Raw genomic sequence first — 23300 nt, 5'->3', positions numbered from 1 at the left:
ATCAGCTGCTGAGAATTCATCCGCTTAACCAGTTAACTTGTCGACTAATCGCTACTCGTTGAATCATCGAGTGACCAATTAACTGATAAGTAGCCCGATTAATTAATTAATTAGCCAATTATAACTTACCAATTAGCTTATTAATTTCCTACTCGCCGGCCAACCAAGCAGCTACGACCAGTTAACTATTTCCTCTGCTGTAATTAGTCACCAACTGTTGCCAGCTAGACTGGCTAATTGCGTTAATATATATCTGAAGGTCGGTGGTTTGACTCTCATTAGGTACTAATTAAGCTAAAATAAACGTTGGGCCAAGCTGAAATCGATCTGCATATTTAAGGATCTAATCAGCAATATGCACGTGAAGGTGGAGTTGTTTACGTACAAGCTGCAAGAAGGTGGTTCGGTGTTGAATCAATCTTTAAGGAGATGGTTGCCGACCTAAGATAAAATATGATGAGCAAGATTTAGGTCTTCTACTGTTTATCATCGCTGCCTAGTTCCTTTGCAAATTTCCGAGATAACGTACTGTTAAGCCGTGATGGACTAACCCTTGAGGAAGTATATGAAACCCTCCACACGAGGGAAAAGATGAAAGGTATGGTACGGTTCGACAAGTCATCCTCCAAGGGCAAAGCGTTGCAGGTCCGAGGCAGCCCCTAACAGGAAACTTACAACAACACAAATTACACACTATTGGAAAAAGGCATTATAGGCAAACTCAAATTAGTGGCAGGCGAAGTCAGACACCCGCCACATCAAATTTTGAAAACCATCACCGGCAGGTGGCAGGATGGATTTCCTGATATTGTCCCGAACTTGTTTTTTTTACCTTTCCCTCTCTTTCTGGTTCTGGTCTCAAAACATTGTATCTCCGTTATGAAAGTAATGGAAAGGAAAGAAAGTCCGCTTCGAAAAAAAAAGGTGGCAGGATGGATGCACCAGTGCTGGTGGTGTAGCAGTGGCATGTGGGCCGGAACGACCGTCTCAGCTGGATTTGTAAAATTTGCAGCATGTTGAAACCTTCCACTAGCGATCTCAGTTGTGCACCCATCACTACTACTTCGTCTTACAATACTTTCAAATTTTTATTTTTTCATATTTAGATGTTTGAAGTGGCAGGCATTAAAGGTACTCGCCACTGCTACAATGCAGTCAGCCACACAAATAAAAAAAATTCAACAAGCCAACAGTGCCGGATGTTCTGTATTACCCGCCGTAGATCTTTATTGCCTTTTTTGCTTGCCAGAAATACAGTTAATACCATGTAAAGAGAAAGGCAACTCAAAAAGTTGTCAAATTGTAGAACGGGGCTTCTGATGACGTATATTATGGATGTAATTTTTTTCATGTCTAAAAGATAATTAAAAATTGATTTTTATGTATTGGATGGTCGTTTCGAAACTCTATACACTTGGCGGAAGAGTGTCTTGTTTGCACATGATGTGCATTAGGTTTTGATCGTAACGATCTCTAATCTTTATCACACCCTACAAGTGTTCAATGAAGGCGCCATGGAAAGTTTGAAACGTTTCCAGCCTCGGTAGCACGACCAGAATTTTGGATGACATTTCAGGTTAACATTTGATGTTCAAATTTGTTATTTTTGCACATGCCAAAATATTTAGTCTTTTTGTCTAAAAGTCTGCAGGCAACATTATAATCTGACTATAAATGCATACAATTTTTATTAGAATTTTTTAACATTCTAGAAATTATTTTTCACAAGCAGGAGCATTTTGCTCCTGGAGCTAAATTATTTTTCACGAGCAGGAGCAAATGCTCCGGGAGCTAATTGTTTTATCAGATGGTAACTGTCAGGTGGTACTACATGTCACCTGGGTTCACAATTCTCCCATTGGCATCATGCCATGGCTTGATCACCGTTTTCATTGCCTAGGCCGCTGACGGACGCATGAAGCGCGCACACACACAGCACGGATGGAGCACGCCACAGTAAAACGGTCTATCCACTGAACCAAACAAACCCTAGTACTACCCATCCAACCAACACCCCGCCGCCGCCGCCGCCGCCGCCCGACAAGGCACTGCCGCCGACGAATCCCCTCCTTCTCCAGCGTTACCCCTGCTAGCCCTGGCCACCGCTCCACACCACATAATCCCAGGCCCACCGCCCGCCTCTCTGTTCCGGCCGCTGCCGGCGGCAGAGGCGGAGGCGGCTGCACGAAGCCCCGTCTCGCCGCCGTTGGTCGCCGAAGCGGTCATCCAGCTACAGGCGTCCCGCGGGTACTTTTCCTCTTCCATCTTTCAGAATCGGAACCCAGCTTGTACAAGACAAGAGAGAGGAGCCAACAACACTCGGACTCGGAGTTGTTGCATCTACGGTGGTAGTACCAGTTCGATTCAAAGTCTGAACCGACAAGGATGCAATGAAGAATTCGGTGTTTGGACTCGGATTGTCAAAACCTGCTCGAATTGGTATTGAGGCCTCCCCATAAGTACCCAGGCCCTCCGACCTCAGAGTACCAATCAAAGGTTCTTCCAACTTCAGCTAGGTGGGGATCAGATATATTCAGATCAGAGGTTGCAGCTTTCCAAGCACCGCTGAAGCAATTCATCTTTCGTACATACATAGGTGGGGATCAAAGTTTTGCTTCAAAAAATGGAGGCTTGTAGCTTAGCCAGGACAACTGGCTTATGGAGTTTACCCATACACCCAAGGATGTTCTTCTCAACGGTCTTCAGAGTCTTACCCAAGCTGCTAGGTCTGCCCCCCAGTTTAATGAAGAAATTCCTCAAGATCAAACATGAACATATTCATCCACCACACATGGAGATTGAAGTAGGTGGATCGCCGGAGCTGCCGCACGAACTCCTCGTGGATATATTTGCCCTTCTAGAGATTCCTGACCTGAAGCGTGCCAGCTCCGTCTGCTCCTCCTGGCGCTCCGCTTATACTAGCCTATGCAACCTTGGGTTGTACAAGCGGCCCCAGACGCCGTGCCTCCTCTACACCTCTGAATCTGCTGGTGAGAGTGTTGCGTTCCTCTACAGCCTTGCAGAGAAGAGGTCATACAAGTTGACTCTCCCGGATCCACCTATGCACACTAGGTATCTGATCGGCTCCACAAATGGCTGGCTGGTTACTGCTGATGAGAGGTCTGAGATGCATCTTCTAAATCCAATCACCTGTCAACAGATCGCTCTCCCGTCGGTGATCACCATCGAGCATGTGACTCCAATTTTTGATGAAGCAGGTGCCTTATCTAAGTACCATTACTCGCGGCACACGGGATCTCCACGGCTCAGTAGGTTCTGTACTGACCAACCTTCAATCCTTGCTCTTGCTGAGCTACGGAGCTACCTCCATGAAAAGGCATTTGTATTTTATGATGCATATGCAGGTGGACATATCGTGGTGCTTATCCACAGTCCAGACGGGCAGCTTTCGTTTGCTAGGTTAGGGGATGACAAGTGGACCTGGCTGTCACAACACTCTTTTTTTCATGATTGCATCTACAAGGATGGCCTATTATATGCAGTGACATCTCAAGGGAAAATTCTCGCCTTCAATCTCAGAGGCCCTGTGGTCACAACAGAGTTAATCATGGACATTACAAAAGACTTTGCATATGAGAATATTTATATTGCCCAGGCTCCATGTGGCGGTCTACTTCAAGTCTGGAGAACCCAAGAGGATAGTGAGTATGTTGAAGATGCTGACCCTGCAACATATCTGACTAATACCGCAAATATCAAGATATTTAAAGTTGACACCATGGCTGAAAAGCTTGTGGGAATAGATAGCTTGGATGATCATGTGTTGCTTCTTGGGCTCAACCAAACACTTTATCTAAGTGTTGAAGAGTATCCACATCTGAAAGCAAACCATGTCTATTTTACAGATGATTGCGAACTGTATCTTTTTGGATGGAAGAATAACCGTCGTGATATCGGAATCTATGACTTGGCAAATAATACTTGTGAGGAACTTGTGTCCCCTCAGCTTTGGCCCAACTGGCCTAATCCCATATGGATAACACCAAGTCTTACAAGACTGTAACCCAGCGACGGGCAATCTATGAACTTTCCTTCGTTAGATCCTTAATGGAGTGACTCAATACCAGTTTCATGTTTGGATTCTTGTAACGGGGCGTGCCTGCGAGCCGCTTATATTTTCTTATTTTATATTATATGTGCCTACCTGATCTGTAGGGGCATTGTAATCTGTTAAGCACAGGATGTGTCTGTCCCTCTGTTGAAACTGAGAAGTCATGTTGTAGCATTATTTTTTCCCCTATGCAAAATTCTTTGTATTTCCTTCCAATATAAGAAAGTACATATTAGTCTTTGTTTTTCTTGTTGTCCAGTGTTCCTCGCAGATAAAGTGCGTCAAGTGTGACTGATGTGTCTAAATGTGTGATTTTCATGTATCTATCCAAATTATGTGCACTTTTTCTGCATTTTGTTTGGAGAAAATCACCATCATTGCACTTCGGATATGATCATCACGGAGAGCAGCCAACACCTGACGTCCTGGGATATGATCAGGTGTGCGAAAAAGTAGAGGTCATCAATCTTCACCACCAGAATTCATCTAAAAAATAAAATAAAATCAAGGGCTCTTGCTCAAATTTATGACCTCCAGCAGAACAAGCTGAAGGGTTTTTCATCCCTGGGTTGAAATTGAAAAGCCATTAATACAATGGCCTTGATACAATAGGAAAGCTGAGGGGTATCTTACTTTTGCTGCCTGTAGCGTTATCTCTATTTTCCCTATGCAAAAGTATTTGTGTCTCCTTCCCATATAAGAAAGTACACTGTTCGTCGCAGTCGCGGATAAAGTGCGACAAGGGTAGCAGATGTGTCTAAAAGTGCATCTGCATTCATGTATCTCTTCCAAATTATATGCACTTTGTCTGCATTTTGTTTGGAGGATATGATCAGTCACCCAAAAATTAGAGGTCATTAATCTTCGCCTCCAGAATCCGAGGGGTCTTGCTTAAATTTAAGCACAAGTTGTACAATAAAGAAGACCTCCAGGGCCAGATGTCTTTACAGTATCAGAACATATGTATACCAGAGAAGAAGAATCACTGAGCTATCTTCATGCCTCGTTCTTTCTAGTTGCTGTCATTTTAGGAGAACGATTTGCCCTTGCAGGGCAAACTGTTCGCAACAATTTACTAACCGTCTACAAATCTTGTTACTAACTGTCTACAAATCTTGTTACTAACTATCTACAAATATGTGGAGAGAATCCAAATGACTGGCTTCATATTTTCTTGGTTCTTTTCTTACGAATACGAAGATTGAAGAACAAGCCAAAATGAGTTTGTTAAATGTAAAGGTTAATTCATAAACTAACATGCGGTGAAGTCACGAGAAGAACACGAGGAGGTAAATGAGGAAAGGATGCTAGAGGTCTGAAAATTCTGCTCCTTGCCACCAGAGTCCAGCCTTTGAAGGCTTCTCCTTGCTTTGCTCATCCGGAAAAAGTGCAAAGCACGAATCAAGCTGAAAATAGAATGAACGATGGTGAGAGAATAATTAGGCAAAATATGTTGTCAATAAGACGTATTTATTGTATTCCACTTCCACAAAGCCACTGGCAGCCCAGAAACTGCCGGTTTTCGAGTTCTGTTGTTGAAACTGTTCAACCGACACCCGAATAAATTCTCATCAGTACGAGAACATATACTTGATCTTCAAATGAACACTCACATTCCAAGTGAAACTGAGGAGAAGACCCCTCCTGGGATTTCAGACTGGAGAAGGAGAGGATTTAAACAATCCCATCAGGACGCCATCAGGATGATTGAACAAAAAAATGTATAATACTTCCTTTGCACTTCTTCTCACGTTCTGCTTCATTGCAAGGTAAGGACATCAGTCCTATTGCCAAATCGCAAAAAAGACCTTAAACAGAATTCCTCAACGCTGTTCCACAAAATTAGATACAGTGGCGGTCGGATTGATATGAAAGCTAACGCTGATCGGGCCCAAATTGCACGGTCAACATCACAAAAATCTCATCGCAAGTGGTGTTGAGCATCTGCAACTTTTAAGATTCAAGCCACAGAGTCGTATTGCCCGCTAAGTGCATTATGCCCATATCTATCCAAAACACGGGGTGCACATTCCACAATATGAATATTCACATGAGTTCTTCCACAATTTCCGATTATCTCTGCTAAAACATGGGAAATCAACTCTGGGAATGGCATCTGCTGCCATGCTACAGAATGGTGAGTTTGGATCCTGGGCCTTCTCCATCTGAATAACTTTCCAGCACACATAACTGAATTGGACAACGTAAGGATAACCGACAAACGATTTTCCCAATAACCCGAACGCACCGGGGTGGTTGACATTGCTCCCATGCAAAGTATCGACGAATCATTCGACAAAAACATGCAATAGCTGTCTCCTTTTTTTTATAGCGCACGTTGATGTTCTTCAATCTCAATAACACTATACTCGTAGGCCCCTATATTTTCAGACTCGGAAAAAGGGAATTTCAAACGAAACCCATGCTACCAAATATCCACAGGACTGAATCAGGAGGATTATACAAACAAAAATGCAGTGTATTTTCTTTGCAACTCTTCCAACGTCCTTCTGGTTTCACTCCACAGTAACTGTATAAATGCAGTCTGACAGTTCCACAAATAAATCTTCAGCTACTGCTAATCTTCCCCACAGAATATACTTATTTACCTGTGCCAACGGAGACTCTTACTCCCTGCCTCAACAAAATTTCCCATACCACAACTCCGGCTTTAGCCACCATGAATCTTCCCAAAGGAGAGTTATTTTTTCCATTGCCAACTTTTGTAGGGCAAAACATGGCATGGGCAGTTCTAATATCCATGCTAGAAACTAGGAATCTCCAAACTTGCCTTCACAATGAAATATAATTTGGTTATAAAGATACTTTTGCCGTCAAAACATGCTACCACGGTCCATCCTCATACTGTAGTTTCAAAAACCTCTTAAACTTCACAGGTTTGTGGTGTAATGTCCTATTGATCTAAAAGAACATCTTACCCTCGATTTGTCAGCATAAACCAGTTGTGCTTGCAACGTGTCTAACAATCTTTCATTAGCTTTTTTGCAATGTAAGGACTTCAGACCTATTGTCACAACTCAAAACTACAAGATGGTGAATATGTTCAGCTACATATGAAAGCCTTTAACCCGAGTTTGGGTTCCCAAGCAGAACTTTAACAGAATTACCAGTGCTCAACACTTCCCCAGAAGCAGTCAAACCTACAGAAAATTGAGACCATGATACCACCGATCTGAATATCACACATCCTGTGCCAGACTGCCTGTAGAACTCGGAACAAATAACTGAAGCTACACGCGTCATGATTCCATGTCATGATGAAGACGACACTTGTCACCAGTTTCCCCAGTTGAATAATTTTCGAGCAGCACAATCGTATTGGACAAACTAGCAGTAAGTTCTACAGTAGCTCCAACACATCATCCACCAATAAAATCATTTTTTCAACAACCTGAGCGTACTGGGCTCACAATCTGTGATTGAAATTTATCTCACAGGTCATCCTACAAGAGCATTGCACTGTATCTCACATCTTTTTATCAGCACACTCTGTAGTTCTTCAATCCCAATAATGCTATACTTGTAGACGCCTCCTAATATCTCAGACTGGAAAAAGAGGATTTCAAAAGGAATCCATGCTTCCAAATATTCCCAGAAGGATTACACAAAGAAGTGCAGATCACATTCGTTGCAACCCCTCCAATGTCCTCTGGTTTCAGTCTACAGCTACTGCGGATCTTCCCAACAGAAAGTACTTAGGAGCATAGGCAAAACCTGAACTAGGCATTGCAGTGCATGCCATGCAGGTCTCGGACGTGCTCTGTACGAAACCTCGCTGGGCAATTCGTGCACTTCACGCCTGCAAAGCTCTCATGCCTTTTGCGTATGTGTGGAATTCTCTGCGAAATGAAACTGAAAGTAAACGAAAGGCACCTGAACTCAAACCAACAAAGCATGGAACAAAATATACGAGACAATGTTTCGTCTGCCACTAAAACTTACCTGTGACTGAGACCTTTGAGTCTTACTGTCTTTCTCAAAGTAGCAAAACGCGCACACCTCCATACCCGGTGGGCAGCTTGACATAATCTTGACGTAATCCTTGTGAATATCACTGCTCAAATACGGATCGAAATTCTGGTGGTCCTCAACAATCTGCAAGTATATAATTCGCAAATTATGTATAATTGTTTCTCTAACATCTTATTTCAGCAAATAGGGAGGCATAGCAGTTTCACGTACTTTACTGATTGAAGGGCCTGCAGGTATAATGCGGTCTGCTTCGGCCTCATCAAAATCACGCCCATTCTGCAGAACATGTGCAAACAAACTTAAGGTGGAAATAAAGCATTTGCTGTCTTGCTGATATAAAGAGTGTTAATTGACAATAAAATGCAAGAATAATCTAGAGATGAACATAGTTGTGGCATAGGCGCTCCTGAACATATTCCAAAAGGATTGGGGAAACTTCAACATTTTAGAGTTTCCACTTCAGAAAGATGAGTTAACTAAACATTAACACATCAAGACATTGCTCCACATAACATTTGCAAGCAAAGTTAAGAAGGAAATAAATCATTTCCTGATATAAAGAGTACTATTTGACAACAAAGTGTAATAATAACCTAGAACAACGACATGTTAGAAACTATAGTAAGAAAATTAACTCAAAGATTCAATTACCCCAAAGCTATTCTGTGTAGGAATTTTTTTGTGTTGACACCAGAACATGTTGTAAAAACACAGAGGCAACTTCAATAACATTACCTCTGGAAGTTGATCTGCAGCCTGCTGTTGAGTGTTCTCCGCCTCTTCCAGGAACCCCTTCTCCCTCTGCTCCTGATAGGCAGAACTTTCAGTGGGCGCCTCTGCCTGGGCCTAATAACAATAAAAGAATGAATTTTAGTGCGCCTGAGCATATTGCAAAAAGCAAAGACGAAATTCCAATGTTTAGGTGCTTCCACTTCATAAATATAAATCAACTAAAGCAATGGCGACAGCCTCAACCTGCAGAGAAAAAGGAAGGCAGATAATTCTCTGCGCAATCTCCTACTAAAGCAATGATGACAGTCATGGGCAGCCAAAATTAAGCAAAAAACGCAAGGTAAACATAAAGATGTGACTACTGAATACTGATCATAAAGAAATGGTTGAGGCACAATAAGCAAGCCTGCTCTTTATCGACAATTTCTCAAGGAAGGGTACAGAAAATGAAACTAGCACACACACAAATGGCGGCACCATGGAGTGTTTAGAGAAATCAAATAGTACATTCCGATCTGTAAGATTGTCTTCTTAGTGACAGGTTAGATAAGGTAGAAAATTAAGGGTGAATCCTGCTCGCTGCTACTGATGGTAAAACCTTCTTCCTGGTCCCAATAAGAATAAGAGGATGGGTTTTTTTTATCTTGACAAATTGTCTTAATGTGGCATTCATATGCAACAATGTCACAATACGGTGAAAAGGTGCACACAAAATCTGACCACATTTTCCATTTTATGTTTCCTAGATACCAAATCTGACGTGAAAGAGGAATCAAATTAAAATGGCAACTTCAATGCCAACTTCCTGCTTGAATGAGACTCGTATTGCATAGCTGAACAGGGGTTGCTCACCTCGCCGCGGGCGCTGCTGTGCACCCAAGTCAGGAAGGCGTCGAGGAGTTCCCTCCATGGCAAGGCTGAAGCTTTGTCGCACAGGAAGTTGATAAATCTCCTCAATGCTGTGTCCTGGGGCGGCGCAGCCACCTCATCTTCATCGGGAGCGGCGGGAACCACCACCTCATCTTCATCGGGAGCGGCGGGAACCACCACCTCATCTTCATCGGGAGCGGCGGGAACCACCACCTCATCTTCATCGGGAGCGGCGGGAACCACCACCTCATCTTCATCGGGAGCGGCGGGAACCACCACCTCATCTTCATCGGGAGCGGCGGGAGCGATGGGAGAGGCGGACGCCTTGTTCTTGTCCGGGACGGGGGCCTCGTTCTTGGCAGAAGCGGACGCCTTGTTCTTGTCCGGGACGGGGGCCTTGTTCTTGGCAGAGGCGGACGCCGTGTTCTTGGCCGGGGCGGGAGCATCGTCGGACTCACCTTCACTGGAAGAGGCGGGCGCCTGGTCCTTGGCGGAGGAGGGCGCCGTGTTGTTGGCAGGGGAGGACGCCGTGTTCTTGGGCGAGGGCGCCGTGCTCTCGTCGGCGTCGGATGCGAAAGGGGGCGCCCGGCGCCGTGTCCCTGGCAGCGGTGAGCGCGCCAGTTGCAGCGCAGACTCCACCGCCTCCTTGGCCGCGGAATGTTTGTCCCGGTTCGGGGCAAACTTCTTGTTCGCCATCCCCGCCGACCAGCAAGGGTTCTTGGCCGCCGGGCTCGGGCGTGGCGCGGAGAGCTTGGGGGAGCAGCGAGGCGGCGCGGCTGACCGGATTGTAGAGTATACTGGATTTAGGGTTCAGGCGGGGTGGTTCGAACTGGCTGACGGTGGATTTCTCGATTTCCGGCGAGGTGGCTGGGGAATGGGGACGGTGGTGGATTTCAGGCAAAGCGCGCCGGGTGAAAGAGGAGAGGGCACGGGAGAAGCTACTTATGGGCTGGACGGACAATCTTATCTCATGGGCCTGCGAGATATATCGGGTGACCCATGGGCATCCAGCCCAATAGCTGCCTCTGTTTTCTTTAACAACTCAATTGTCAGCCTTTTCCATTTAGCATTGTTTTTTTCTCAAAAAACAAATTAGCATTGTTTTTACCCTAAAAATAAAATAAAATAATAGCATCCCTCCCTCTCGGAAGAATTAGCATCGTTTTATTTTTGGGCAACGCTACGCATCCATCGGCGGATTATTTCCAATGATCCGTCACCTTCACACCCGTTTGATTTGGTGCATCCAGCCGATCTCATCCATCCGATCCGCACGCGGGGCTTTGGCCTAATTTCTGAAACGATGCTCGAGTTTCTGAAACATTACTGGGTGACTATAAAGGTATTCTACAAGCATATCCAAAGGTGTCCGTTGAGTTAGCATGGATCAAGATTGGGATTTGTCACTCTGTATGACGGAGAGGTATCTCGGGGCCCACTCGGTAATACAACATCACATATAAGCCTTGCAAGCAATATGACTAAAAAGTTGTTGGAAATATGCCCTAGAGGCAATAATAAATTAGTTATTATTATATTTCTTAGTTCATAATAATCGTTTATTATCCATGCTATAATTGTATTGATTGGAAACACAATACTTGTGTGGATACATAGACAAAACACTGTCCCTAGTAAGCCTCTAGTTGACTAGCTCGTTGATCAAAGATGGTCAAGGTTTCCTGGCCATAGGCAAGTGTTGTCACTTGATAACGGGATCACATCATTAGGAGAATCATGTGATGGACTAGACCCAAACTAATAGACATAGCATGTTGATCGTGTCATTTTGTTGCTACTGTTTTCTGCATGTCAAGTATTTGTTCCTATGACCATGAGATCATATAACTCACGGACACCGGAGGAATGCTTTGTGTGTATCAAACGTCGCAACGTAACTGGGTGACTATAAAGATGCTCTACAGGTATCTCCCAAGGTGTTCGTTGAATTAGTATAGATCGAGACTAGGATTTGTCACTCCGTGTGACGGAGAGGTATCTCGGGGCCCACTCGGTAATACAACATCACACACAAGCCTTGCAAGCAATGTAACTTAATGTAAGTTGCGGGATCTTGTATTACGGAACGAGTAAAGAGACTTGCCGGTAAATGAGATTGAAATAGGTATGCGGATACTAACGATCGAATCTCGGGCAAGTAACATACCGAAGGACAAAGGGAATGACATACGGGATTATATGAATCCTTGGTACTAAGGTTCAAACGATAAGATCTTCGTAGAATATGTAGGATCCAATATGGGCATCCAGGTCCCGCTATTGGATATTGACCGAGGAGTCTCTCGGGTCATGTCTACATAGTTCTCGAACCCGCAGGGTCTGCACACTTAAGGTTCGACGTTGTTTTATGCGTATTTGAGTTATATGGTTGGTTACCGAATGTTGTTCGGAGTCCCGGATGAGATCACAGATGTCACGAGGGTTTCCGGAATGGTCCGGAAACGAAGATTGATATATAGGATGACCTCATTTGGTTACCGGAAGGTTTTCGTGCATTACCGGAAAAGTTTCGGGCTCATCGGTAGTGTACCGGGAGTGCCAGGAGGGGTGCCGGGGACCATCGGGAGGGGTGTCACGCCCCAAGGGGTCTCATGGGCTATGGGAAGAGATAAACCAGCCCCTAGTGGGCTGGAATAAGTTCCCACTAAGGCCCATAAGGTTTGAGAAGGAAAAAACACAAGGTGGAAAGAGTTTCCAAGTGGGAAGGTGGAATCCTACTCCAAGTAAGATTGGAGTAGGACTCCTCCACCTCCAATTTCGGCCAAACCTTTAGGTTTTGAGGCTGCCTCCTCCCCTCCCTCCCACCTATATATACGGAGGTTTTAGGGCTGATTTGAGACGACTTTTCCACGGCAGCCCGACCACATACCTCCACGGTTTTTCCTCTAGATCGCGTTTCTGCGGAGCTCGGGCGGAGCCCTGCTGAGACAAGGTCATCACCAACCTCCGGAGCGCCGTCACGCTGCCGGAGAACTCTTCTACCTCTCCGTCTCTCTTGCTGGATCAAGAAGGCCGAGATCAGCGTCGAGCTGTACGTGTGCTGAACGCGGAGGTGCCGTCCGTTCGGTACTAGATCGTGGGACTGATCGCGGGATTGTTCGCGGGGCGGATCGAGGGACGTGAGGACGTTCCACTACATCAACCGCGTTCACTAACGCTTCTGCTGTACGATCTACAAGGGTACGTAGATCACTCATCCCCTCTCGTAGATGGACATCACCATGATAGGTCTTCGTGCGCGTAGGAAATTTTTTGTTTCCCATGCGACGTTCCCCAACAGTGGCATCATGAGCTAGGTTCATGCGTAGATGTCTTCTCGAGTAGAACACAAAAGTTTTTGTGGGCGGTGATGTGCGTTTTGCTGCCCTCCTTAGTCTTTTCTTGATTCCGCGGTATTGTTGGATCGAAGCGGCTCGGACCGACATTACTCGTACGCTTACGAGAGACTGGTTTCATCGCTACGAGTAACTCCGTTGCTCAAAGATGACTGGCGGGTGTCAGTTTCTCCAACTTTAGTTGAATCGGAATTGACCGAGGAGGTCCTTGGATGAGGTTAAATAGCAATTCATATATCTCCGTTGTGGTGTTTGCGTAAGTAAGATGCGATCCTACTAGATACCCATGGTCACCACGTAAAACATGCAAACAACAAAATTAGAGGACGTCTAACTTGTTTTTGCAGGGTATGCTTGTGATGTGATATGGACAACGATGTGATGTGATATATTGGATGTATGAGATGATCATGTTGTAATAGTTAATATCGACTTGCACGTCGATGGTACGGCAACCGGCAGGAGCCATAGGGTTGTCTTTATAACTAACGTTTGTGCTTGCAGATGCGTTTACTATTTTGCTAGGACGTAGCTTTAGTAGTAATAGCATGAGTAGCACGACAACCCCGATGGCGACACGTTGATGGAGATCATGATGATGGAGATCATGGTGTGACGCTGGTGACAAGAAGATCGTGCCGGTGCTTTGGTGATGGAGATCAAGAAGCACGTGATGATGGCCATATCATGTCACTTATGAATTGCATGTGATGTTAATCCTTTTATGCACCTTATTTTGCTTAGAACGACGGTAGCATTATGAGGTGATCTCTCACTAAAATTTCAAGAAGAAATTGTGTTCTCCCCGACTGTGCACCGTTGCTACAGTTCGTCGTTTCGAGACACCACGTGATGATCGGGTGTGATAGACTCAACGTTCACATACAACGGGTGCAAAACAGTTGCGCACGCGGAACACTCGGGTTAAGCTTGACGAGCCTAGCATGTGCAGACATGGCCTCGGAACACATGAGACCGAAAGGTCGAGCATGAATCGTATAGTTGATATGATTAGCATAGAGATGCTTACCACTGAAACTATTCTCGACTCACGTGATGATCGGACTTGAGATAGTGGATTTGGATCATGTACCACTCAAATGACTAGAGAGATGTACTTTTTGAGTGGGAGTTCTTAAGTAATATGATTAATTGAACTAATTGTCATGAACATAGTCTAATGGTCTTTGCAAATTACGATGTAGCTTGCGCTATAGCTCTACTATTTTTATATGTTCCTAGAGAAAATTTAGTTGAAAATTGATAGTAGCAAAACTTTGCAGACTGGGTCTGTAAAACCGAGGATTGTCCTCGTTGCTGCGCAGAAGGATTATGTCCTTAATGCACCACTCGGTGTGCTGCACCTCGAGCGTCATCTATGGATGCTATGAACATCCGACATACATGTTTTTTATGACTACACGATAGTTCAGTGCAAAATACTTAATGGCTTAGAAGCAAGGCGCCGAAAACGTTGTAAAACGTCACGGAACATAAGTGATGTTCTAAAGAGATGAAATTGTGATTTCATGCTTGTGCCCTTGTTAAGAGGTACGAGACCTCCGACAAGATTCTTTGTCCACAAAGTAAAGGAGAAAGGCTCAATCGTTGAGCGTGTGCTCAGATTGTCTGAGTACGACAATCGCTTGAATCAAGTGGGAGTTAATCTTCCAGATGAGATAGTGATAGTTCTCCAAAGTCACTGCCACCAAGCTGTGAGAGCTTTGTGATGAACTATAACATATCAAGGATACATACAATGATCCTTGAGCGATTCGCGATGTTTGACACTACGAAAGTAGAAATCAAGAAGGAGCATCAATAGTTGATGGTTTGTAAAACCACTAAGTTTCAAGAAAGGCAAGGGCTAGAAGGGATACTTCGTGAAACGGCAAAACAGTTGCTGCACTAATGAAGAGACCCAAGATTAAACCCAAACCCGAGACTAAGTGCTTCTGTAATGAGGGGAATAGTCACTGAGGCGGAGCAACTCTAGATACTTGGTAGATAAGAAAGCTGGCAAAAGTCAAGAGAAGTATATTAGATATACATGATGTTGATGTGTACTTTACTAGTACTCCTAGTAGCATGAGGGTATTGGATACCGGTTCGGTTGCTAAGTGATTAGTAACACGAAATGAAAGCTACGGCATAAACGGAGACTAGCTAAAGGCGAGGTGACGATACGTGTTGGAAGTGTTTCCAAGGTTGATATGATCAAACGTCGCACGCTCCCTCTACCATCGGGATTGGTGTTAAACCTAAATAATTGTTATTTGGTGCTTGCGTTAAGCATGAACATGATTGGATCGTGTTTATTGCAATACGATTATTCATTTAAGGAGAATAATGGTTACTCTATTTTCTTGAATAATCACCTTCAATGGTTTATTGAATCTCGATCGTAGTGTTACACATGTTCATGATATTGGTGCCAAAAGATACGAGTTGATGATGATAGTACCACTTACTTGTGGCACTGCCGCTTGAGTCATGTTAGTATAAATTGCATGAAGAGGCTCCATGCTGATGGATCTTTGTACTCACCTGATTTCGAATCACTAGTGACATGCGAATCATACCACATGAGCAAGGCCTTGTTTTCATTGAGATGAAATAAGATAGTAACTTGTTGGAAGTGATACATTTTGATGTATGCAGTCCAATGGGTGCTGAGGCACGTAGTGGATATCATTATGTTCTTACTTCACTGACGATTTGAGTAGATACAGGAGTATTTACTTAATGAATCACAAGTCTGAAATGTTGAAAAGTTCAATTCCGTTTCAGAGTGAAGTTCGTCGTAACAAGAGGATAAACTGTCTACGATATGATCATGGAAATGAATGTCTGAGTTACGAGTTTTGGTACGCAGTTAAGACAATGTGGAAATTGTTTCGCAGTTCATGCCACCTGGAACATCATAGTGTGATTATGTGTCTGAACGTCATAGCCACACACTATTTGGTATGGTGCATACTATGATGTCTCTTATCGAATTATCACTATCGTTTATGGGTTATGCATTAGAGACAACCGCACTCACTTTAAATAGGGCACCGCGCATTTCCGTTGAGATGACACAGTATAGACTGAGGTTTAGAGAAATCTAAACTGTCGTTTCTTGAAAGTTTGGGGTTTCGACACTTATGTGGAAAAGTTTCAGTCTGATAAACTCGAACCCAAAGCGGATAAATGCTTCTTCATAGGGTATCCAAAACAGTTGGGTACATCTCCTATCTCAGATCCGAAAGCAAAGTGTTTGTTTCTAGAAACGGATCCTTTCTCGAGGAAAGGTTTCTCTCGAAAGAATTGAGTGGGAGGGTAGTAGAACTTGATGAGGTTATTGAACCATCACTTCAACCAGTGTGTAGCAGGGCGCAGGAAGTTGTTCCTGTGGCGCCTACACCAATTGAAGTGGAAGCTGATGATGGTGATCATTGAGCTTCGAATCAAGTTACTACAAACCTCGTAGGTCGACAAGGTCGCGTACTGCTGCAGAGTAGTACGGTAACCCTGTCTTGGAGGTCATGTTGTTGAGCAACAGTGAACCTACGAGTTATGGAGAAAGCGATGGTGGGCCCAGATTCCGACAAATGGCTGGAAGCCATGAAATCCGAGAGAGGATCTATGTATGAAAACAAAGTGTAGACTTTGAAAGAACTACTTGATGGTCATAAGACTATTGAGTAAAGATGGATCTTTAAAAGAAGACAGACGATGATGGTGATAAGTCACTATTAAGAAAAGCTCGACTTGTCGCAAAGATGTTTTCGACAAGATCAAACAGTTGACTATGATGAGACTTTCTCACTCGTAGCGATGCTAAAGGTCTGTTAGAATTATGTTAGTTGTTGATGCATTATTTATGAAATATTGCATGTAGGACGTCAAAACATTGTTTTCTCAACGGTTCCTTGAGCAAACATTGTATGTGATACAACCAGAAGGTTTTGTCGATCCTAAAGATACTAGCAAGTATGCAAGCTCCAGCGATCCTTCAATGGACTGGTGCAAGCATCTCGAAGTTGGAATATATATACTTTGATGAGATGATCAAAGATTTTGGGTTTGTACAAGGTTTATGAGAAACTTGTATTTCCAAAGAAGTGAGTGGGAGCACTATAGAATTTCTGATAAGTATATGTGGTTGACATATTGTGGATCAGAAGTAATGTAGAATTTCTGTAAAGCATACAAGGTTGTTTGAAAGGAGTTTTTCAAAGGAATACCTAGATTGTGCTACTTGAACGTTGAGCATTAAAGATCTATGGAGATAGATCGAAAGCGCTTAATAGAAGTTTCAACAAGATGCATGCCTTGACAAGTTTTTGAAAGAGTTCAAAATAGACCAGCAAAGAAGGAGTTCTTGGTTGCGTTGTGAGGTGTGAATTTGAGTAAGACTCAAAACCCGACCACGACAGAATAAAGAGAATAGACGAAGGTCGTCTTCTATGCCTTAGTCGTAGAATCTAAAGTATGCCATGCTGTGTACCGCACCTGAAGTGTGCCTTGACTCAAAGTATGTTGAGAGGTACAAAGAGTGATCTATGATTGAATCACTAGCAGCGGTCAAAATTTATCCTTAGTAACTAATGGACTAAGGAATTTTTCTCGATTATGGAGGTGGTTAAAGAGTTCGTCGTAAAGTGTTACGTCGATTCAAGCTTTGACACTAATCCGAATAACTATGAGTAGTAAAACGGATTCGTATAGTAGAGTAGATATTTGGAGCATTTCCGAATAGCACGTAGTAGCAGCGTCTATAAGATGACATAAATATTTGTAAAGAACGCACGGATCTGAAAGTTTCAGAACCGTTGACTAAAACCTCTCTCACGAGCAAGACGTGATCAGACCCCATAACTATATGGGTGTTGGATTCGTTGGAATCACATGGTGATGTGAACTAGATTATTGACTCTAGTGCAAGTGGGAGACTGTTGGAAATATGCCCTAGAGGCAATAATAAATTAGTTATTATCATATTTCTTAGTTCATGATAATCGTTTATTATCCATGCTATAATTGTATTGATTGGAAACACAATACTTGTGTGGATACATAGACAAAACACTGTCCCTAGTAAGCCTCTAGTTGACTAGCTCGTTGATCAAAGATGGTCAAGGTTTCCTGGCCATAGGCAAGTGTTGTCACTTGATAACGGGATCACATCATTAGGAGAATCATGTGATGGACTAGACCCAAACTAATAGACGTAGCATGTTGATCGTGTCATTTTGTTGCTACTGTTTTCTGCGTGTCAAGTATTTGTTCCTATGACCATGAGATCATATAACTCACGGACACCGGAGGAATGCTTTGTGTGTATCAAACGTTGCAACGTAACTGGGTGACTATAAAGATGCTCTACAGGTATCTCCGAAGGTGTTCGTTGAGTTAGTATAGATCGAGACTGGGATTTGTCACTCCGTGTGACGGAGAGGTATCTCGGGGCCCACTCGGTAATACAACATCACACACAAGCCTTGCAAGCAATGTAACTTAATGTAAGTTGCGGGATCTTGTATTACAGAACGAGTAAAGAGACTTGCCGGTAAATGAGATTGAAATAGGTATGCGGATACTAACGATCGAATCTCGGGCAAGTAACATACCGAAGGACAAAGGGAATGACATACGTGATTATATGAATCCTTGACACTGAGGTTCAAACGATAAGATCTTCGTAGAATATGTAGGATCCAATATGGGCATCCAGGTCCCGCTATTGGATATTGACCGAGGAGTCTCTCGGGTCATGTCTACATAGTTCTCGAACCCGCAGGGTCTGCACACTTAAGGTTCGACGTTGTTTTATGCGTATTTGAGTTATATGGTTGGTTACCGAATGTTGTTCGGAGTCCCGGATGAGATCACGGATGTCACGAGGGTTCCCGGAATGGTCCGGAAACGAAGATTGATATATAGGATGACCTCATTTGGTTACCGGAAGGTTTTCGTGCATTACCGGAAAAGTTTCGGGCTCATCGGTAGTGTACCGGGAGTGCCGGGAGGGGTGCCGGGGACCATCGGGAGGGGTGTCACGCCCCAAGGGGTCTCATGGGCTATGGGAAGAGATAAACCAGCCCCTAGTGGGCTGGAATAAGTTCCCACTAAGGCCCATAAGGTTTGAGAAGGAAAAAACACAAGGTGGAAAGAGTTTCCAAGTGGGAAGGTGGAATCCTACTCCAAGTAGGATTGGAGTAGGACTCCTCCACCTCCAATTTTGGCCAAACCTTTAGGTTTTGAGGCTGCCTCCTCCCCTCCCTCCCACCTATATATACGGAGGTTTTAGGGGGGCTGATTTGAGACGACTTTTCCACGGCAGCCCGACCACATACCTCCACGGTTTTTCCTCTAGATCGCGTTTCTGTGGAGCTCGGGCGGAGCCCTGCTGAGACAAGGTCATCACCAACCTCCGGAGCACCGTCACGCTGCCGGAGAACTCTTCTACCTCTCCGTCTCTCTTGCTGGATCAAGAAGGCCGAGATCATCGTCGAGCTGTACGTGTGCTGAACGCGGAGGTGCCGTCCGTTCGGTACTAGATCGTGGGACTGATCGCGGGATTGTTCGCGGGGCGGATCGAGGGACGTGAGGACGTTCCACTACATCAACCGCGTTCACTAACGCTTCTGCTGTACGATCTACAAGGGTACGTAGATCACTCATCCCCTCTCGTAGATGGACATCACCATGATAGGTCTTCGTGCGCGTAGGAAATTTTTTGTTTCCCATGCGACGTTCCCCAACAAGAGTTAGTCACGAGATCTTGTATTAAGGGACGAGTAAAGAGACTTGCCGGTAACGAGATTGAAATAGGTATGGGGATACCGACGATCAAATCTCGGGCAAGTAACATAACGAAGGACAAAGGGAATGATATACGGGATTGTTTGAATCCTTGACATAGAGGTTCAACCGATAAGATCTTCGTAGAATATGAAGGATCCAATATGGACATTCAGGTCCCGCTATTGGATATTGGCCAAGGAGTGTCTCAGGTCATGTCTGCATAGTTCTCGAATCCGTAGGGTCTGCACACTTATGTTTCGGTGACGTTTCGGTATAGTTGAATTATAGGTGCTGATGACCGAAGTTTTGTTCGGAGTCCCGGATGAGATCCCGGACGTCACTAGGGTTTTCGGAATGGTCCAGAAACAAAGATTGATATATCGGAAGTTGGTATTTGGATTCCGGAAGAATTTCGGGCATTGTCGGTAGTGTACCGGGAGTGACGAATGGGTACCGGGGGCCCACCAGGTGGGCCCACCACGCCCCAAGGGGTCCACATGGGTTTATTGGATGCGCAATAAGGCATAATGGGCTGAAAAGTCATCCAAGGAAAGCCCATGAGGAAAAAAGTGGAAAATTCAAAAGAGGTGGGCAATTTAGGAAGGAGTCCTAATCCAAGTGGGGTTGGAGGAGGACTCCTCCCTCCTCCACTTCGGCCGAAGCCAAGGAGGCTCCCTTGTGCCTCAAGGCTAGACTCTCCCCTCCTCCTATATATAGTAGAGGTTTTAGGGTTTTTGAGACACAACTTTGCCACGTGCAACCCTAAACCTCTACTTCGTAGTTCTTCCTCTAGATCGGATTTCTATGGTGTTTAGGCGAAGCCCTGCAGGAATAGATCACCACCACCACTGGCGCGCTGTCACGCTGCCAGAGAACTCATCTACTTCCCCATCTCTCTTGCTGGATCAAGAAGGCGGAGATCGTCATCGAGTTGTACGTGTGCTGAACGCGGAGGTGCCGTCTGTTCGGTACTAGATCAGGACGGATCGTGGGACGGCGGCGATTTGGATTGTGAAGACGTTTCACTACATCAGCCGTGTTTCTTAACGCTTCCCGCTTAGCGATCTATAAGGGTATGTAGATCCGATCTCCCTATCATAGATGATCATCACCATGATAGGTCTTTGTGTGCGTAGGAAAAAATTTGTGTCCCATGAAACGTTCCCCAACAGTGGCATCATGAGCTAGGTTCATGCGTAGATGATATCTCGAGTAGAACACAGAAGAGTTTGTGTGCGTTGATGTTCAATTTGCTGCCCTCCTTAGTCTTTTCTTGATTCGGCGGTGTTGTTGGATTGAAGTGGCCCGAACCAACTTTACTCGTACGCTTACGAGAGACCGGTTTCATTGACTAACATGCAACTTGTTGCATAAAGATGACTGGCGGGTGTCTGTTTCTTCAACTTTAGTTGAATCGGATTTGACCTAGGCGGTCCTTGGAGAAGGTTAAATAGAAATTTGCATATCACCGTTGTGGCTTTGCGTAAGTAAGATGCGATCATACTAGATACCCATAGCAGCCACGCAAAACATGCAACAACAAATTAGAGGACGTCTAACTTGTTTTTGCAGGGTATGCATGTGATGTGATATGGCCAAAGACATCATGTGATATATTGGATGTATGAGATGATCATGTTGTAATAGTTAAATATCGACTTGCACATAGATGGTATGACAACCGACAGGAGCCATAGGGTTGTCTTTAAACTAACGTTTGTGTTTGCAGATGCGTTTACTATATTGCTAGGTTGTAGCTTTAGTAATAATAGCATAGATAGCACGACAACCTCGATGGCGGCACAATGATGGAGATTATGATGATGGAGATCATGGTGTGGCGCCGGTGACGATGAAGATCATGCCGGTGCTTTGGTGATGGAGATCAAGAAGCACAAGATCATGGCCATATGATGTCAGCTATGATTTGCATGTGATGTTAATCCTTTTATGCACCTTATCTTGCTTAGAACGACGGTAGCATTATAAGGTGATCCCTCACTAAGGTTTCAAGATAAAATTATGTTCTCCCCGACTATGCACCGTTGCGACAGTTCGTCGTTTCGAGACACCACGTGATGATCGGGTGTGATAGACTCAACGTTCACATACAACGGATGCAAAACAGTTGCACACGCGAAACACTCGGGTTAAACTTGACGAGCCTAGCATGTACAGACATGGCCTTGGAACAGAAGAGACCGAAAGGTCGAGCATGAATCATATGGTAGATATGATCAACATGGAGATGTTCACCACTGAAACTATACTCAACCCACGTGATGATCGGACTTGACTTAGTGAATTTGGATCATGCCACACTCAAATAACTAGAAGGTTGTCTATTTGAGTGGGAGTTTATTAGTAATATGATTAGCTAAACTCAAATTGTCTTGAACATAGTCTAAGTAATCTTTGCAAAATTTTATGTTGTAGGTCAATGGCTCGTGCAATAGCAACAGTGAATTTCAATACGTTCCTAGAGAAAGCTAAGTTGAAAGATGATGGTGGCAACTGTGAAAGCCCGATGCCGACGTTCCAGAAGATTCCCTTTCCTTTCCGTTTTCGTCGTGTGTCTATTTTATTTTGTCGCATCATCATCGCATCATCAGCATTGCATCGGCATCCCGTTGCCGCCCGTTTTCAAAGTTGCATCCGTTGTTAGTTGCCGGTTCGCGTCGTTGTCCGTTCTGAGCCCGACTGCACACGCACGCGTTCGCGGCATCGTCAAAACCCTATTTTAAAAGTGTGTTGAAAACTTTCTCTGATCGAGGTGAAACTTGGCATGCGGTCGTGATTAGTTATAGCCAGGCCGCCTATCGAATTTCGTCGCGATCGGACACCGTCTCGTACCCGAACGGTCGACCGTAGCGGCACCGTATTCGGTCTACCGTCGGACGTCTGTCGGTGTTTTAAAATGCGTTGCCGCGTCGCGTGTTTTCCCTCTCATCTCCGCCTAGCCCCTCTGCACAGTGCACTGACCTGCCCACAACCTAGTTCGAAAACCTCCCGAAACCCAAACCCGGTGATCGTGACCGTTGGATCCAGATCAACCCCGTTCTACCGCAAACCGTCATCGGTTTGTCCACTGGACTCCCTAAGCTAGCCATTTCCGACCGCCCAATTTAAGACGGAGGGTCCAGATAGCGGTGGACCTAGACCCATTTGCTAGATATTTAGAGCCACTTAGCCCAATCAGACTAAAACCTAGTTTCTAGGGATCCTCCCCTGTTCCATCTGTGCGCCGCCACCCACCTCGGGGTCCAACCCGATCCAATCAGCGCGCAGCGCGGTCCCAGTTCTTCCCACGATCCCCAGGCGGTGACCTCACCAGCCGCCGTGCCGCGTTCTGCACCTGCCGGCACCGAGCTGCCCCAGCCGCGCCGCACCGAGCCCTCTCCCACGCCTCCTCGCGCCCGAGAACGAGCTCCCATGCCCTGTGCGTCCCAGAGGCCACTCCTCCCGAGCTCCTGCGCGCCCGA

At 44.8% G+C, this 23300-nt stretch overlaps 1 protein-coding gene and 1 pseudogene across 1 annotated transcript; one reads left to right on the top strand and one right to left on the bottom strand.

Moving 5' to 3' along the window:
- Positions 1-1929: 1929 nt before the first annotated feature.
- LOC123431166 (probable F-box protein At4g22165) lies at positions 1930-4314 on the top strand. The gene has a single exon (XM_045115005.1). It carries the CDS (start codon positions 2624-2626, stop codon positions 4022-4024), a length of 1401 nt encoding a protein of 466 aa, XP_044970940.1. The 5' UTR covers positions 1930-2623; the 3' UTR covers positions 4025-4314.
- A 981-nt stretch (positions 4315-5295) lies between these two features.
- LOC123428294 lies at positions 5296-10596 on the bottom strand (annotated as a pseudogene).
- Between the last annotated feature and the right edge of the window lie 12704 nt (positions 10597-23300).

Source organism: Hordeum vulgare, chromosome 2H (assembly GCF_904849725.1).
Source record: "Hordeum vulgare subsp. vulgare chromosome 2H, MorexV3_pseudomolecules_assembly, whole genome shotgun sequence".
Classification (NCBI taxonomy): domain Eukaryota; kingdom Viridiplantae; phylum Streptophyta; class Magnoliopsida; order Poales; family Poaceae; genus Hordeum; species Hordeum vulgare.
The sequence above is the reverse complement of the archived record's forward strand: the minus strand, read 5'-3'. Positions and strand labels throughout refer to the sequence as shown.

Excerpts from the sequence above, each read along its gene's own strand:
- LOC123431166 (XM_045115005.1), top strand. The coding sequence starts at position 2,624 with ATGGAGGCTTGTAGCTTAGCCAGGACAACTGGCTTATGGAGTTTACCC.